The following is a 17292-nucleotide window of genomic DNA, read 5'->3' on the forward strand; positions in this document are numbered from 1 at the left end:
ATGTGCTTAATTTAAAGAAGTTACTTGCCCACTTTAGTTGATACAAACAAACCTTATCTGAACATGCATGTACCGGTCTCAGAACAGGACCATGGGAAAAGTAATACTACGCACATTAAATAGCGAATGGGGAGGACGCTTTTCCCGTGGTTCATTTTCATGCCAGCCAAGTAGGCTATACTTTTGTTGTAAAGGTAAGCAATGTGCTTATCTTGTCTATTACCGTTCTGTATTAATGTCATGTTCTATGTGGACCCCGGGAAGAGTAGATGCTCTTTAGTAACAGCTAATGGGGATCTGAATAAAATACAATCAAAATAATATTAAAGCGCGAGTGGAGAGAAAAGATGAGCAGGTCGCAGAGAGAAGTGAAGAGCTACAGAAGTTTATTGAACATGCTACAGAGGAAAAGCAGAACACTCACACACACACGATAGAAGAGAAACATCTAAAACACGTCCGACCAAATCTCCCGACTTTTTTGTTAGAAAATTATTTTAATCGTGCCGCTTCCAAACTATATCTGAATCTTACATTTCCAGAGATGTAAAAAATGTAACCAATATAGAAAAGACACTTTTTCTCTCTTGAAAACATACGTTTATCCAGCAAGTTGAGAGATTCTTAACCATAATGGTTATTATGTGTAGGTCTGCTTAAAATAAATGTATAAGGAATTAATGTCGTTGATAATGAATCGTGTCCCGTACCTTACCTTATTTTTTTCTCTCCTCCCCGATACACAAAATATATCAGAGGGGGTTCATTAAAATGTTGATTCTTTTTCCTTTGTGATACAACTGTAAATGAAAGACGAAAAGGCACAGACTTTGGTCCCAACCAGGGGTTGTCCCTCTAAACAGCAACACGTTGACTTCACAACAGGTTCTACTTCGCTAACCTCTTCCAACACATGCAAAAGCATTTTTTTTCTTCTTTTGGTAACACTTCGCTAGAACTGTGTGTTTCAAAACAGTCATAACATTTGCTTTGTCATGTGTATGACAATATCGTGACCGTTAAGTGCAGTTCAAATTAGTAAAAGTATTACGTAGGTTTTATTCCAAGAACTAGAGAGAACAGGCAGTAGATGCATAGAAAACCTCTCACCTCCTACCCATGTACATGAATGTGATGAAAAACAAGGGAAGTATAACCTATAAAGAACAGAAACATTAAGACTATTTTAGTAAATGTGTAAACTAAACAAAAAAAAGGAAAAATAACCAGGGTTAAAAAATCAGTGTTGTTGGTTGTTCCTCTACAAGAAACCTTCAAGCAACATGGTCTAAATGAGCTAAAATTAAAATAAAAAAGACTGATTCAACTTCAATCTCATATTGTTCACCTCTCCACAACAACCACAGTGAATTTAACGGGGAAGGGGGGGAAGTAAAACTCCACAAATTGAACAGCAACTGAAAAAGGCAAAACTTGGATGGCAGAAGCGTACAAACTACAACAGTGACACGGGGGAAGAGACAAATCATGTTAAATTTCACATCAAAATTAAAATGTGCCTCAAAATCAGACAGGGATTCATGTCAATATTTGGGATGTAAAAAGAGTCGATAGTCTGGTAAGGCACATATCTTGTAGAACTAATCATCATAGTCAAAGAAGAGGCGCCCATGTCCAATCATCCACCCTTCATAATGAGAAGGTAGAAAAGGCAAATAGTTTGCTGATCATACAAATGGGTTATAGGATTAACACAGGGGTCAGGGGGGTTAACACAGGAGTCAGGATCAGAGGCTATGGGATTAACACAGGGGTCAGGGGGGTTAACACAGGAGTCAGGATCAGAGGCTATGGGATTAACACAGGGGTCAGGATCAGAGGCTATGGGATTAACACAGGGGTCAGGGGGGTTAACACAGGAGTCAGGATCAGAGGCTATGGGATTAACACAGGGGTCAGGATCAGAGGCTATGGCATTAACACAGGGGTCAGGGTCAGAGGGTGTGGGACTAACACAGGGGTCAGGATCAGAGGGTGTGGGATTAACACAGGGGTCAGGGTCAGAGGGTGTGGGATTAACACAGGGGTCAGGGTCAGAGGGTGTGGGATTAACACAGGGGTCAGAGGGTGTGGGATTAACACAGGGGTCAGAGGGTGTGGGACTAACACAGGGGTCAGAGGGTGTGGGACTAACACAGGGGTCAGAGGGTGTGGGACTAACACAGGGGTCAGAGGGTGTGGGACTAACACAGGGGTCAGGATCAGAGGGTATGGGACTAACACAGGGGTCAGGATCAGGTGAAGGGGTTAAAATGTCCTCAAAACATAGAAGTACAACATTTCCTCCCCCCGGTTTGGGTTTCTGGTTCTCTGAAGGAATGACTGATGACACTTAGAAAGAAACAATAAAAGGTCCAAATGTGGTCCCCAGAGTCTGGAACGAGTCAACAGGGTTTAACAAATGCCAGCCAAAATCTGCTAGGGAAAACAGAAAGCGGTGGATGTTGTGGAGGATCGATCATTATGCAATAAGTTTAGATGGTGGATTTGGAGAAGGAGACTCTCAGGTGATGGTTGTCGCCCATGTTGTAGTTGTGGAGGTCGATCAGACCCTGGATGGCCTCTTCCACAGTTGACATCTGGAGCAGCGCCATTTTGTGATCCCTGGGAACAGAAGAACGGTTGAACACATTGAAATACAACTTGGATCTGTCCAAACTGTTCCAATCAGAATGTAGTGGGGGTATGCTCTGCTCTCAACCACACCCCACAGAATGGACAGTAACACAACCTCAGCAAGTCTCACATACTCCCTGGAGCTAGCCACAGAGCTAAGGAGTGTTCGAAAAAATAAAAATCAATGCTCAAGTTCATTCACAACCAATTGAAGAACAACTGTAGCTCAGTTCTGTTATTATAAAAAAAAAAACACGAAGAGAGACGTACTGAAAGAACTTGAATGCGTTCACGGTTCCCCCGGCGTTGGAGAAGAGCAGTCGGAGGTCTTCCTCGGAAACGTCCGTTCTGTGGAAACACGTCAACTTAGCATTCTAACGGCACAGACCACAACCCAGGCACAGACCACAACCCAGGCACAGATCACAGCTTTTCTTTAACTAGTCAAGTCAGTTAAGAACAAATTCTTATTTTACAATGACGGCCTGAACCCCCCCCAGGGCCGAACCCGGACGACGCTGGGGCCAATTGTGCGTCGCCCTACGGGACTCCCAGTCACGACCGGTTGTGCTACAGCCTGGAATCAAACCAGGGTATGTAGTGACGCCTCTAGCACTGAGATGCAGTGCCTTAGGGCTTCCCGAGTTGCGCAGTGGTCTAAGACTTCACTGATCTAAGAACAGTTTTGTATGAACTCACAATGGTTATTGTTAGGATTTGAACATGGTAAGCAGATCCTCTGTCTGTTGGTGTATTCCCCTAGACATAAAGCTCCGTTAACTTTTCTTCCAGGTATAGATGTTGCCTCAGATTACCCTCCCCAAATCCTAGTGAGAAAGAACAAAACTGTCCTTAAAAATCAGTGTCTAGGGGAATGCGCCAACAGATACAGAATCTGCTTACCATGTCCAAATCCTAACAATCACCATTATGAGCTAATTCAAAACTGCTCTTAGATCAGTGTGTCGTGTAGAGGCCATGTGGTAGACTTACGGGATGTTGGAGAGGTGAAGAGTAGTGGTGGGAGGGAAAATATTCTGGAAGTTCTTGGAGCCAGGCTTCTTGAAGCGGTGCAGGGGCGAGTTGGTGAAGTCTTTGGTGAGGCCCTGGTCATCCAGTCCATCCCTGGGCAGCTGCACCGAGGTGTGCTTAGACAGAGCCACCCTGATTGGTTTCCCATGCATCTTCTGCCCATTCAGGTGACTCATGGCTGGAAGCATTTCATTTGTACCGAGTGAGTTTTTATACAGCAGTACTGTGTCCCAAGACAAACACCCCCCCCCCCACATTTAGGAGAGAATCTACTTCAAAAAGACTGGAACAATCAATCAACTAGACACTAAATAAAATCTGGGGAGATGTCCTTTTTATCAGTCAATAAACATGAGACAATAGAGGAGGATCATGTTACCTAGCCGAGGCCCATACCTAGCCGGGGCCCATACCTAGCCGGGGCCGCATACCTAGCCGGGGCCGCATACCTAGCCGGGGCCGCATACCTAGCCGGGGCCCATACCTACCCGGGGCCCATACCTAGCCGGGGCCCATACCTAGCCGGGGCCCATACCTAGCCGAGCCGGGGTCTTACCTAGCTGGGCTTGGTTGGAATCAGCCATCTGTATCAGAGCACTGTCTTTCTTATTGTAGAGGATCTTCACCCTCTGGGTATCACCATACACCCCTAGGTTAAAGTCATGAGCAGACGAGAGGAGGGCGAGGAAGAGGAGGAAGAGGAGACAGTGAGGAAACACTTTAGCACTTGAGATAGAGGGAAAGTTTAGGCAAGGCAGAGACAGAGTAAGAGGCTAGATAGAGAGAGAGAGTCTGAATGTAGGCTAGAGATCATTCATCAGAATTAACATTTGAAGAGAGTTGAGCAAGAGGTGTGTGTATATTAAGGACAGATTGAGACACCCCATAAACAGATACGTTAATGACATGTTTGGCTAATTAAACTACTGTACAGGCTATGCCAAATCAATGTACCATGCATTTTAACAGAAATCTATGGATGGGATCAATTTCGATAGCCAAAGAGAGACAGAACCAAACGATAACCGAGGAGCAACAACAAAACTAAAAAGTCAAAAACAATTACTGCAATATGGAAATGAAAAACAAAAAAAGAAAAACAAAAGTGAATGTCTCTTTCGAACAGAAATAAGCAACAACAGAAGAGCAACAGAGAGCTAACATACCGAAGAGAGTAAACAGACTTTGGGGTGTAACCATCTTTAGAAGAGGAGAAGAGAGCAAGCAGCAGAAGACAGGAAGACAGGTAGAAGAGTCGGAGCGGAGGTAGAGAGAGCGGAGGTGGACAGATCATCCAGGAGGGTGGTTTCCCGTAGAATGGTGGTGGTCATGGAGTATGGTTCAAGGCAGTTAAATTTGGGGATAAAGGTTGGTCCGAGGGAACAGGTTTTGTTCAAGCACGGGGGGGTTATAGAGATGGGGGGATGGGTGGAGGAGAGAGAGCACGAGAGGGATGAAGGTTAGGTAGGTGGGGAGGGAGGGAGGGATGAAGAGTGGGTCGGTAGGTAGGTGGAGAGAGAGAGAGGGGGGGATATGAAGGGTAATTAGGTGGGGAGGGAGAGAGGGATGAAGAGTGGGTGGGTAGGTAGGGGGAGAGAGAGATATGATGGGTAATTAGGTGGGGAGGGAGAGAGGGATGAAGAGTGGGTGGGTAGGTAGGTAGGGGGAGAGAGAGTGGGGGGGGAGAAATATGAAGGGTAATTAGGTGGGGAGGGAGAGAGGGAAGGAAAATGCAAATGTAAAAAAACAAAGTGAGGGAGGGAGACAAATTAAGATACAGGTCAGTACACAGGAAATGATGCAGGAGTTTGGTCAGACTGACTGGTTCATGTACTTTATCACAACTAAATAAGCAAATAAAACTGGGCCAAATGTATATCATCCCCTTGACAAACACGGATAAGGTACAGTCAATGTCAAAATCATAAACATACGAGTTATAGCCTAGCAATGAACAAAAAAGACAGGCTAACGCATGAAGTCCAGGATCAATCGGTACATAGTAAAAAGGGTGTGAAATGAAGATAACTAGTAGAACGAGCATGCAGTCAAATCTCTGTTTAGTGTCATCGACATGCAAGAACAGACATGAAACCCCCTGGAAGCACTATGGCATCCATAGAAATAATGTTTGACCTCACAGACATTATTGTCAACAGGGTGTGGAGCCAAAATATAACTGCAAGTTTAAGTATCTGAAATACAGGGTCCTCTCCATAGAGACAGAGGTGAAGTCAGGATAGGAGAGAGTGCAGAGGAGAGAGACAGTTACATTTCAGCTCAGTCAGGCAAAAGGAGAAAGAGAGAATAGGAGAGTTAACCAGCTTCAGCTCAACATGGCAGAGAGAATAGGAGAGTTAACCAGCTTCAGCTCAACATGGCAGAGAGAATAGGAGAGTTAACCAGCTTCAGCTCAACATGGCAGAGAGAATAGGAGAGTTAACCAGCTTCAGCTCAACATGGCAGAGAGAATAGGAGAGTTAACCAGCTTCAGCTCAACATGGCAGAGAGAATAGGAGAGTTAACCAGCTTCAGCTCAACATGGCAGAGAGAATAGGAGAGTTAACCAGCTTCAGCTCAACATGGCAGAGAGAATAGGAGAGTTAACCAGCTTCAGCTCAACATGGCAGAGAGAATAGGAGTTAACCAGCTTCAGCTCAACATGGCAGAGAGAATAGGAGAGTTAACCAGCTTCAGCTCAACATGGCAGAGAGAATAGGAGAGTTAACCAGCTTCAGCTCAACATGGCAGAGAGAATAGGAGAGTTAACCAGCTTCAGCTCAACATGGCAGAGAGAGGAGGAGAAAGAGAGACTCAGTCTGCACTGGCAGGCTTCGACATTTTTATGGAGAGGAGAGAGAGACGGAGAGGAGAGAGAGGGAGAGGACAGAGAGACGGAGAGGAGAGAGCGGGAGAGGAGAGAGCGGGAGAGGAGAGAGCGGAGAGAGCGGGAGAGGAGAGAGCGGGAGAGGAGAGAGCGGAGAGAGCGGGAGAGGAGAGAGCGGGAGAGGACAGAGAGGAGAGAGCGGGAGAGGAGAGAGCGGGAGAGGAGAGAGCGGGAGAGGAGAGAGCGGGAGAGGAGAGAGCGGGAGAGAGAGAGCGGGAGAGGAGAGAGCGGGAGAGGAGAGAGCGGGAGAGGAGAGAGCGGGAGAGGAGAGAGCGGGAGAGGAGAGAGCGGGAGAGGAGAGAGAGGAGAGAGCGGGAGGAGAGAGCGGGAGAGGAGAGAGCGGGAGAGGAGAGGCGGGAGAGAGAGCGGGAGAGGAGGAGCGGGAGAGGAGAGAGCGGGAGAGGAGAGAGCGGGAGAGGAGAGAGCGGGAGAGGAGAGAGCGGAGAGGAGAGAGCGGGAGAGGAGAGACGGGAGAGGAGAGAGCGGGAGAGGAGAGAGCGGGAGAGAGAGAGGAGGAGAGAGAGGAGAGAGCGGGAGAGGAGAGAGCGGGAGAGGAGAGAGCGGGAGAGGAGAGAGCGGGAGAGGAGAGAGCGGGAGAGGAGAGAGAAAGGGAGAGGAGAGAGCGGGAGAGGAGAGAGCGGAGAGGAGAGAGCGGGAGAGGAGAGAGAGGGAGAGGAGAGAGCGGGAGAGGAGAGAGCGGGAGAGGAGAGAGCGGGAGAGAGAGGGGAGAGGAGAGAGCGGGAGAGGAGAGAGCGGGAGAGGCGGAGAGGAGAGAGCGGAGAGGAGAGAGCGGAGAGGAGAGAGCGGGAGAGGAGAGAGCGGGAGAGGACGAGGACAGAGAGAGAGAGCGGGAGAGGACAGAGAGGGAGAGGACAGAGAGGACAGAGCGGGAGAGGACAGAGAGGAGAGCGGGAGAGGACAGAGAGGAGAGAGCGGGAGAGGACAGAGAGGGAGAGGACAGAGAGGGAGAGAGCGGGAGAGGAGAGAGCGGGAGAGGAGAGAGCGGGAGAGGAGAGAGCGGAGAGGAGAGAGCGGGAGAGGAGAGAGCGGGAGAGGAGAGAGCGGGAGAGGAGAGAGCGGAGAGAGCGGGAGAGGAGAGAGCGGGAGAGGACAGAGAGGAGAGAGCGGGAGAGGACAGAGCGGGAGAGGACAGAGCGGGAGAGGAAGAGCGGGAGAGGACAGAGCGGGAGGAGTGAGCGGGAGAGGAGAGACGCCGGGAGAGGGAGCGGGAGAGGAAGATCATTAGAGAGCGGGAGAGGAGAGAGCGGGGAGAGGAGAGAGCGGGAGAGGAGAGAGCGGGAGAGGAGAGAGCGGGAGAGGAGAGAGCGGGAGAGAGAGAGCGGGAGAGGAGAGAGCGGGAGAGGAGAGAGCGGAGAGGAGAGAGCAGAGGAGAGAGCGGGAGAGGAGAGAGCGGGAGAGGAGAGAGCGGGAGAGGACAGAGCGGGAGAGGAGAGAGCGGGAGAGGACAGAGCGGGAGAGGACAGAGAGGAGAGAGCGGGAGAGGACAGAGAGGGAGAGGACAGAGAGGAGAGAGCGGGAGAGGACAGAGAGGAGAGAGCGGGAGAGGACAGAGCGGGAGAGGACAGAGAGGAGAGAGCGGGAGAGGACAGAGAGGAGAGAGCGGGAGAGGACAGAGAGGGAGAGGACAGAGAGGAGAGAGCGGGAGAGGAGAGAGCGGGAGAGGAGAGAGCGGGAGAGGAGAGAGCGGGAGAGGAGAGAGCGGAGAGAGCGGGGAGAGGACAGAGAGGAGAGAGCGGGAGAGGACAGAGCGGGAGAGGAGAGAGCGGGAGAGGAGAGAGCGGGAGAGGAGAGAGCGGGAGAGGAGAGAGCGGGAGAGGAGAGAGCGGGAGAGGAGAGAGCGGGAGAGGAGAGAGCGGGAGAGGAGAGAGCGGGAGAGGAGAGAGCGGGAGAGGAGAGAGCGGGAGAGGACAGAGCGGGAGAGGACAGAGCGGGAGAGGACAGAGCGGGAGAGGACAGAGAGGAGAGAGCGGGAGAGGACAGAGAGGGAGAGGACAGAGAGGAGAGAGCGGGAGAGGACAGAGAGGAGAGAGCGGGAGAGGACAGAGCGGGAGAGGACAGAGAGGAGAGAGCGGGAAGGACAGAGAGGAGAGAGCGGGAGAGGACAGAGAGGGAGAGGACAGAGAGGAGAGAGCGGGAGAGGAGAGAGCGGGAGAGGAGAGAGCGGGAGAGGAGAGAGCGGGAGAGGACAGAGAGGAGAGAGCGGGAGAGGACAGAGAGGAGAGAGCGGGAGAGGACAGAGGGAGAGAGCGGGAGAGGACAGAGAGGAGAGAGCGGGAGAGGACAGAGAGGGAGAGGACAGAGAGGAGAGAGCGGGAGAGGAGAGAGCGGGAGAGGACAGAGAGGAGAGAGACGGAGAGGAGAGAGACGGAGAGGAGAGAGACGGAGAGGAGAGAGACGGAGAGGAGAGAGACGGAGAGGAGAGAGACGGAGAGGAGAGAGACGGAGAGGAGAGAGACGGAGAGGAGAGAGACGGAGAGGAGAGAGACGGAGAGGAGAGAGACGGAGAGGAGAGAGACGGAGAGGAGAGAGACGGAGAGGAGAGAGACTGAGAGGAGAGAGACTGAGAGGAGAGAGACTGAGAGGAGAGAGAAAGTGGAGATAGTGTTGGTTTGTGATAAGAGTTACGCCTGGAGGGGGTAGAAAGATCATTACTGACCTCTTCGTTGAGGTTGGAGGCCAGGAGCACGCCACTGGAGCCAGAGTGACCGGACAGAGCTACCCTCCCTGCAGCAGCAGCCGCCGCCGCGGCAGCATTCAGAGGACTCAAGCCACCTGGAGAGGTCAGAGGGGTCAGGATTTAGACCCAACAGGATGAATTTCAGCTCACCTTGGGCTAGTGAGGGCAGACATTTCCCTTTAGGACCAACAGAATGGTGGAAAATAAGCAAAGTCCGCCCACCCAGAGCCCTGGGCGATGTGAAACGAATGGTTCCCCCGGCAGTCAGGGGTCTACCTGGGATCTTACCGAGCAGGGGGGGTCATCTACCTGGGATCTTACCGAGCAGAGGTTCTTACCAAGCAGAGGAAAGGGGGTCTACCTGGGATCTTACCGAGCTGGGGGGGGGTCCTTACCAAGCAGGGGGGGGGGCTCTACCTGGGATCTTACCGAGCAGAGAGTTGGAGTCCTTGCCTTGGAAGGCAGCAGCCATGTTGGGGTCTATGGCAGGCTGTCCGTCCCCTGCAGGGAGCTCTGGCCGGGTGTAGTCGCGGCTCTTGTCGTTGTTGTACTTCACGTTCAGGTTGACCAGCTTGGAGTAGTCGATGCGGAGCGTACAGCACGAGTTGTAGATGTTCTGACCATCCAGGGCCTGCGGAACAATGGAACGATTTCAGTGGGGGTTATTTGCCATATCTAATGATAAGTGTACCGGAAATCAAAACAGCAACTATACAAATTTACTTTATTTGCACACAAACGTGTAATGAAATTATAAAATTCAGTAGATAACAAATTGATAATGAACAATGAAAAGTCCCACTCACTATTTTGGCTTGCTGGGCGGTGGGTGGGTCGTTGAACTGCAGCAGAGCCTGGAACTGATTGTTCTTGGTGAATGTGATGATCTTCATGACCGTGCCAAACTTTGAGAAGATCTGACCCCCCCCCCCCAAAAAAACAGCAGCAATACAAAAATATTGAGAAGACAACCTCCACGAGATAGCTGATGTTTAACTATCAGATGTAATATGAAACTACTGTGATGAGATAAATGGGCAGAAGAGATAGTCAAGTTGTCATGTCACATGCAAGTGACAAGTACAGTGAAATGCCTTTCATGCAAACTCAAAATCCAACCGTGCAATAATCAATAACAATGTGAATTGGCAAGGCACTGTCTCTGCCTGGCCGGTTCCCCTCTCTAAACTGGGATTCTCTGCCTCTAACCCTATTACAGGGGACGAGTCACTGGCTTACTGGTGCTCTTCCATGCCGTCCCTTGGAGGGGTGTGTCACTTGAGTGGGTTGAGTCACTAACATGACCTTCCTGTCCGGTTTTTGACCCCCCCCCCTCGTGGTTGGAGTCTAATGATTTTCCAGGTCTTCCTACCACACCTCCTGATATAGAGATCCTGGATGGCAGGGAGCTGGGCCATCAACACCACCCTCTGTGGAACCATGCGATGGTGGGGGGGGGGGGTGCCATTGTCATACCAGGCAGTGATACAGCCAATCAAAATGCTCTCAATGGCACCGAGGAATTTGAGGGGCCCGTTTCATCTGTCTTAATGCCGCTGCGTCTTCTTTGTCTTTAGTGATTTGGACACCGAGGACCTCGACGCTCTCGACCTGCTCCACCGCAGGCCTGTCGATGTGTATGGGGGCGTTTTGAGTCTTGTTGGTAGCAAACCTGCGATCGGAGGCCATCCATCTTATTGTCGAGTGACTATGTTGGCCAGCGGGTTTGAGGGAGGGGGGGCAGAGGTGGTCGGTTTTTACCTTTGCCTTAATCTCACCAGGATCCTCCACCCTTTTGCCTCTAAAGCCGGCGTTTCCGCCTGGGTAGCCCGAAAATTGGGTCGGAATTACAGAGAGAGCCCAGGGAAGATGAGTAGAAGTTGAAGACGGAATTGGAGTAAGTAACTGCTGGTCTGATGTTCAAAAGTTGTCGTCGGAATTAATAGTGCATGAAAATAAACCACAAAAAAAAAAAAAAACACAAATAGCAACGTTTGGTCGGAGCTTGCAAAAACGGCTGCCATCTAGTACAGCGCCATTAATTCGGATCACGTCTGTACAAAATGGAGGATAAAAATATATTGCATTCATAAATCTGCCCACTGTCAAACCTATGAGGAAAAACCAAGAATACATAGTGAATGTAGGTTACCTGCTGCAGCACATCCAGAGTGACTGGGTAGAACATGTTGTCGATGATTATTCTGAGCACAGGGCTGGACGCAGCGGTCAGATCTACAATGGAGCCCGACGCGGGAGTACCTCCTCCTTGGACCGCTGACACCGCCTGCAGGACCGCCTGGGCACGCTGGTTTCCACTATCTGTTTTCAGTTCTTTGTGGTTGGAATACTGAATGAATACGGGGACGTTTCGAACATGCGGTGTCACAGTAGAGTAGTAGTTGATCATGGTTATCGCTGCTTCCTCTGTCCCCAGCTCCAAGAAAGCCTGAAGACCAATAGATAGGAACAGCATTAAGACTTCTGTTAGGCAAAATACCCAATGGCATCCTGTCTTATGACACGGTTCAACGAAAATGTACCGTGTCTGTATCCAAGGTTCCAGACTAACATTTTCCCCTGGTGGCACAAGCCCAAGATTTGGTCACAACCCTCAACAAAAACATTTTGTATATTTTTTTAAATAATATTTTACTCCCAATATTTTTTAATGTTCAATAAAATGAATTTGCCTACATCTTTATGTGCACCAACATCATATTCTAATTTATTTTAGAGATAATTCTCCACCTGAATAACTAAAACACATTAGCTAGATGGTATTATATTTACAGTTAGCCCACTGCTAGTAGCCAGGTACTAAGCTAATCAACACATTAGCTAGATGGTATTATATTTACAGTTAGCTTATTACCTGGCTACTAGCAGTGGGCTAACTGTAAATATAATACCATCTAGCTAATGTGTTGTTAGCTTAGTACCTGGCTACTAGCAGTGGGCTAACTGTAAATATAATACCATCTAGCTAATGTGTTGTTAGCCCACTGCTAGTAGCCAGGTACTAAGCTACACCACATTAGCTAGATGGTATTATATTTAGTTAGCCCATTGCTAGTAGCCAGGTAATAAGCTAACTGTAAATATAATACCATCTAGCTAATGTGTTGTTAGCTTAGTACCTGGCTACTAGCAGTGGGCTAACTGTAAATATAATACCATCTAGCTAATGTGGTGTTAGCTTAGTACCTGGCTACTAGCAGTGGGCTAACTGTAAATATAATACCATCTAGCTAATGTGGTGTTAGCTTAGTACCTGGCTACTAGCAGTGGGCTAACTGTAAATATAATACCATCTAGCTAATGTGGTGTTAGCTTAGTACCTGGCTACTAGCAGTGGGCTAACACCACATTAGCTAGATGGTATTATATTTACAGTTAGCCCACTGCTAGTAGCCAGGTACTAAGCTAACAACACATGTTGTTCATATCTGAAAGAACATTGCCGTTGTCGTCTACCACTCAATGAAGGCCTATGAAAATCGCAAAGACCAAATGCGCAGTTCGCTCGCTCCGTATCTCAAAGTCACATCATACATCTTAGTTGTAAGATAGTTGCCATTGAGAAAAGGGGGGTGCCATATTTGTGTCCGTGACAGCTGAGGCAGCACCATTAAGGCCATCTCCTCTTTCAAGCAGGAGTTGGAACCGGTTCAAGGAAGAGAACAGAAAAATAAATTTGTCAAGGAACAGAATCAGAACCAGGAACGAAAGTGATCTACACTGTTACGGAACAGAACCTTTATTTTAAAAGCATGGGAACCAGTTAATAACAACATAGTGCCTATTCAAAGCCCTTACTCTGTCACTCAGATACATGTTCCAGCGTCTGCCTGCCAATTGAAAATCTTTGCCAGTGTTTGTGCCTGTGTAGGCTACCGGTCCCCCTGAAACATATGCTACTGTAGCCTACTGACATTACTCAATTCAGAAATTAGGGAGAGATGTTTTATTAGAGAAGACATGAGCGGCACAGCTGTCTACGGCACTACATCTCAGTGCTAGAGGTGTCACTAGACACCCTGGTTCAAATTCAGGCTGTATCACAACTGGCCATGATCGGGTGTCCTATAGGGCGGCGCACAATTGGTCCAGCGTTGTCCCGGTTTGGCCGTCATTGTAGATAAGAATTTGTTCTTTAACTGACTTGCCTAGTTAAATAAAAGGTAACATTTAAATTGGATTTATTAACTAAAAAAATATATGTTTTTATTTTAATTCTGGTGCCACTCTGCATACAAACTTGTTAGTCTAACGTTAACTTTCAGAAGTTAAGACATAAGTATAACTGGGTGGACCTAATACATACATAACAAGATGCCCAGCGTTTCAAGCCAAGCCTCCCCAACCCTCCCTCCCCTACTCGCAAAATGCCACATGTCCACTTATATCAGTGCATTTGTAACAACCTAACCATTACGTAACTTCTATTAGATCGAGTAGAACTCACGGAGCAAATTAGCAATTACCTTTTTTATTAACCAAATTGGACACTCATTAACCTACCTACAAAAATTCTTTACATTGTGGGCTTATTTTCCGCATAGATTTTGGGCAGAGTAAAACATTGCTGATCGCCTGTTCCTCTATCTGGGCACACTCACCTGGTTTTTCCCCTTAAGCGTCAGGATATTTGTGACCTTCCCGAAAGGTAACCCCAGGGCAATGACCTCCGATTCTGAAGTTTCATTGGGCAGTTTTCTGATGTGCAGCACACGAGAGGGAGGGGCCTCCATCCGGTCTTCCACTCTCAGCTTTTTACTGTCGCTCCCATTGGACTTACTGTCGCTCCCATTGGCTGTAACGTCTAGATAGAAGACACAGCTTTTATTGTCCCAATCCTGCTCTGCTCTAAAGCCACCACCCAGAAAGCACAAAACACCCACTTACTTGAGAGGAGCACGGAATGAACACCACGAGACTCCATCCTCTTACGATGGACGAACACGTCATACCTGAACTTCAGTATTAGTGTTTCTCAAATATTTAAAGTATAAGACTATATTTAGCACCTGAATGCAATACAAAACATTAGGACCCCCCCCCCTCTGTCCTCAGAACAGCCTCAATTCATCAGGGCATGGACTCTACAAGGCGTCGAATGCGTTTTACAGGGATGCTGGCCCATGTTGATCTAAATGCTTCCCACAGTTTTGTCAACTTGGCTGAATGTCCTTTGGGTGGTGGACCATTCTTGATACACACTAGTCACATGCTAGCGTGTTCCCACCTACACATACTGAAACACCTGCCGTGAGGAAGACATTGACCAATACAGCCGTTCTACTTCAAACATTCATTAATCCTTTGACTTATTTGAATGCCGTTGGAACACGGTCAAATTACTTATGCCAATATCCCTTCAGAGAGGGCTGGCAAAAAAAATAATCCCAAATTTACCACCGATACTGCTCATGTCAGATCCACTGTTGTAGACACTGGTTGACATCAGCTCATCTGATCCTCTCTGGAGAAAGAAAACAAAGAGGGGAAGAGAGAGAAAGAAATTGAGAGCAAGCAGAGCCCCCGAAAGACAACAATGAAATACAGATCTCTCTCTGGACAGGTAGAGAATACAGAGGGGGGGGAAAACGAAACACCAGAAAGAGTTGCCTCGTTTTCTTTTTTCTAGTGTCAGTCAGTCTAATCTCATGGAGTCTCAAGATGTCAGGCATGTCATTTCATCTGTGAAATCCCCAAAGGCTCTAATCCGTCTGTCCACCGGGCTTCAGTAAGCGTTTGTCCGCTGGGCTTCAGTTGGTGGCTAACGCGTTCAGAGTTCCGCTAAAACTACGCCATGACAACTACGCTATGCCTGGAGCCATTAGAGACAGACCTGGGTCTTAAGCTTTTTTCTCTTTTTGTCTGAATATTTCTTTCTCTCTAACAAAAATGTATAGACGCAATAACTCTGTAGGGCCAGAGTTCACAAATACATTTTAGTACGCTGTCTAACTTAAAAATGCAACAACTAGGCCAAGGTTAATTCACACCAGGGCAAGGAATTTAACTGAAACGAATGCTTCTCAAAAGCAAACTTTATTTTGTACGTGAAACATTGATGAAATAAACAGAGGCAAAGAGTATTTCCGTTAAGAGGAAGTTACCTTTGTTTCGACCCCCAGACGGAACAAGGGTTATTGGACACAAATCAAGTTGGAAGGGTACAGGATCACAAAGCACTTATAAGAGAACAAGTTTCTCCCCTAAACAGATGCGACTTACGTTGTTCCTATTTAGTTACGGTTGTTTTAATATCATGAAAGCTAGAAATTAGGATCTTTTTTTTGGGGGGGGGGGCGATACGACATACTCTCTCAACAGTAGTGAGTTACATTTAGGATTCTGTACTCATACCAGTAGGCCTATGCCCAGATCCTGACTTGAAAGCACAACTTTTTTTTAAACAATTGTTGTCAATGGGAGAGAGGTAAATTTGAGTTGTGTGTCCGTGTTAGGTATCTGCCCATAAAGTACTCCAGGGGGTTCAAAAAACTGCATGGAGGCAAAATTTGACCAGCGTGAGACACATTTTGTTTACCTTTATTTAACTAGGCAAGTTCTTATTTACATTGACAGTCTATCAGGGAACAGTGTGTAACAGTACAGCTTCCGTCCCTCTCCTCACCCCAACCTAGGATCGAACCAGGGACCCAGCCATTTCACATTGGTCACACCTGGTTCAGGGGCAGAACGACAAATTTGTACCTTGTCCGCTCCGGGATTCGAGCCAGCAACCTTTCGGTCTAACCACTAGGCTACTTGCCATAGAGAGGGCGAAGCTTACCTTCACACCAACTGCAACATCTCCCATACTGAAAAAGAGAGGGAACAGAATGATTAGCTACCTCGTTAAGCCAAATCTTCCCACAATTATAGCAGCATGCTGCTTTACTCATCTGGAGTTCAACTAGCTAGTAGCTAAGGAAGTTAGCTAGCAGGCTAACGTTACTCCCGTGGATACACGCAAAACAAAGAAAACCACCAATGACAAACGTTTCTCTCTTTCCTCCACACCAGCTAGTTAACTCCTAGTTACAACATAGCTGATCACCTACACGCGTTGACTACCTATAAAATGGGTAACCTGCACGTTAGCCCGTGATTTTGTAGTTTAACGGTGTTGATAGCTTGTTTTTGAGTGGATAGCGTACGCTAGCTACATTTCCGATCAACAAAGGATAAAATGAACGATCACCGGACAAGTGACGACATACCCTGTCATGCTCGAATGGTCCTCATCTCTTAAGACTAGCCAGAGCTTGCCGCTTGAGCTAGCTAGTTAACTAACGTTAGTTGAACGTGATTGCCCAGTCAATTTATTAGCTAGTTTATTAACAGTTACATAAACAAAATATAATTTTAGTTCTCTAACTAAAGCTAACTAGCTATCGTCGTCTGGCAGTTCACATGTCCATCCAGGAGTTAGCTAGCCAAGCTAACGTAACGTTAGCTAGCTACCTTTAGCTTAAATAAATAAAAACCAAGCTAGGATGAGATAAGCAAGCTACTCGAATTGAAACAACTAAATCTTGCCAATGATGATTAATCGTTCATGAAAAACACATAGATGGCCAATACATACCCGTCCATTGCTAGATTATCGTTATAAACGACACAGTTTTTTTTTTGCACTTCTCTTGCCAACAGCACATACAACAAAATGGAGGGACTTGAAAGCTTGGCGGAAATAGTCGAACCCGGCGGAAATAGTCGAGCAAAAAAACGTGATTCGTTTTACACGCAGCAGCATATATTTTTCTCTGTAAAACCAATTTTAACATTTTAAGTCACAATGGTACGCTATTTTGTATTTCATAGAGGCGTTAAAATTGATGCATTGTCATTAATTAGTCTACATCATTTGCTGTGGACATTGAGTTGTTGGGTTTTATTTTTTAGGCTGTAGGTCTGTTTATTTATCCTTTTAATGTGACACTAGGTTGTGCTACTTGTGTCTATATCAAACACGGGCTTGGCTATATTACACACATACACTGAACACAAATATAAGCCCAAC

At 47.5% G+C, this 17292-nt stretch overlaps 1 protein-coding gene across 1 annotated transcript; it reads right to left on the reverse strand.

Annotated features, from left to right (window-relative positions):
• Positions 1–369: 369 nt before the first annotated feature.
• LOC135517116 (polypyrimidine tract-binding protein 2-like) lies at positions 370–16951 on the reverse strand. The gene is made up of 13 exons (XM_064941145.1): positions 16858–16951; positions 16060–16087; positions 14673–14739; positions 13877–14079; positions 11407–11703; positions 10061–10171; positions 9684–9885; positions 9234–9349; positions 4836–4869; positions 4226–4318; positions 3631–3847; positions 2908–2985; positions 370–2625 (listed from the first exon to the last, which is right to left on the reverse strand). The coding sequence occupies exons 1-13, from the start codon at positions 16863–16865 to the stop codon at positions 2496–2498; spliced, it is 1584 nt and encodes a 527-aa protein (XP_064797217.1). The 5' UTR covers positions 16866–16951; the 3' UTR covers positions 370–2495.
• Between the last annotated feature and the right edge of the window lie 341 nt (positions 16952–17292).

This window comes from Oncorhynchus masou, chromosome 28, assembly GCF_036934945.1.
Source record: "Oncorhynchus masou masou isolate Uvic2021 chromosome 28, UVic_Omas_1.1, whole genome shotgun sequence".
NCBI lineage: Eukaryota > Metazoa > Chordata > Actinopteri > Salmoniformes > Salmonidae > Oncorhynchus > Oncorhynchus masou.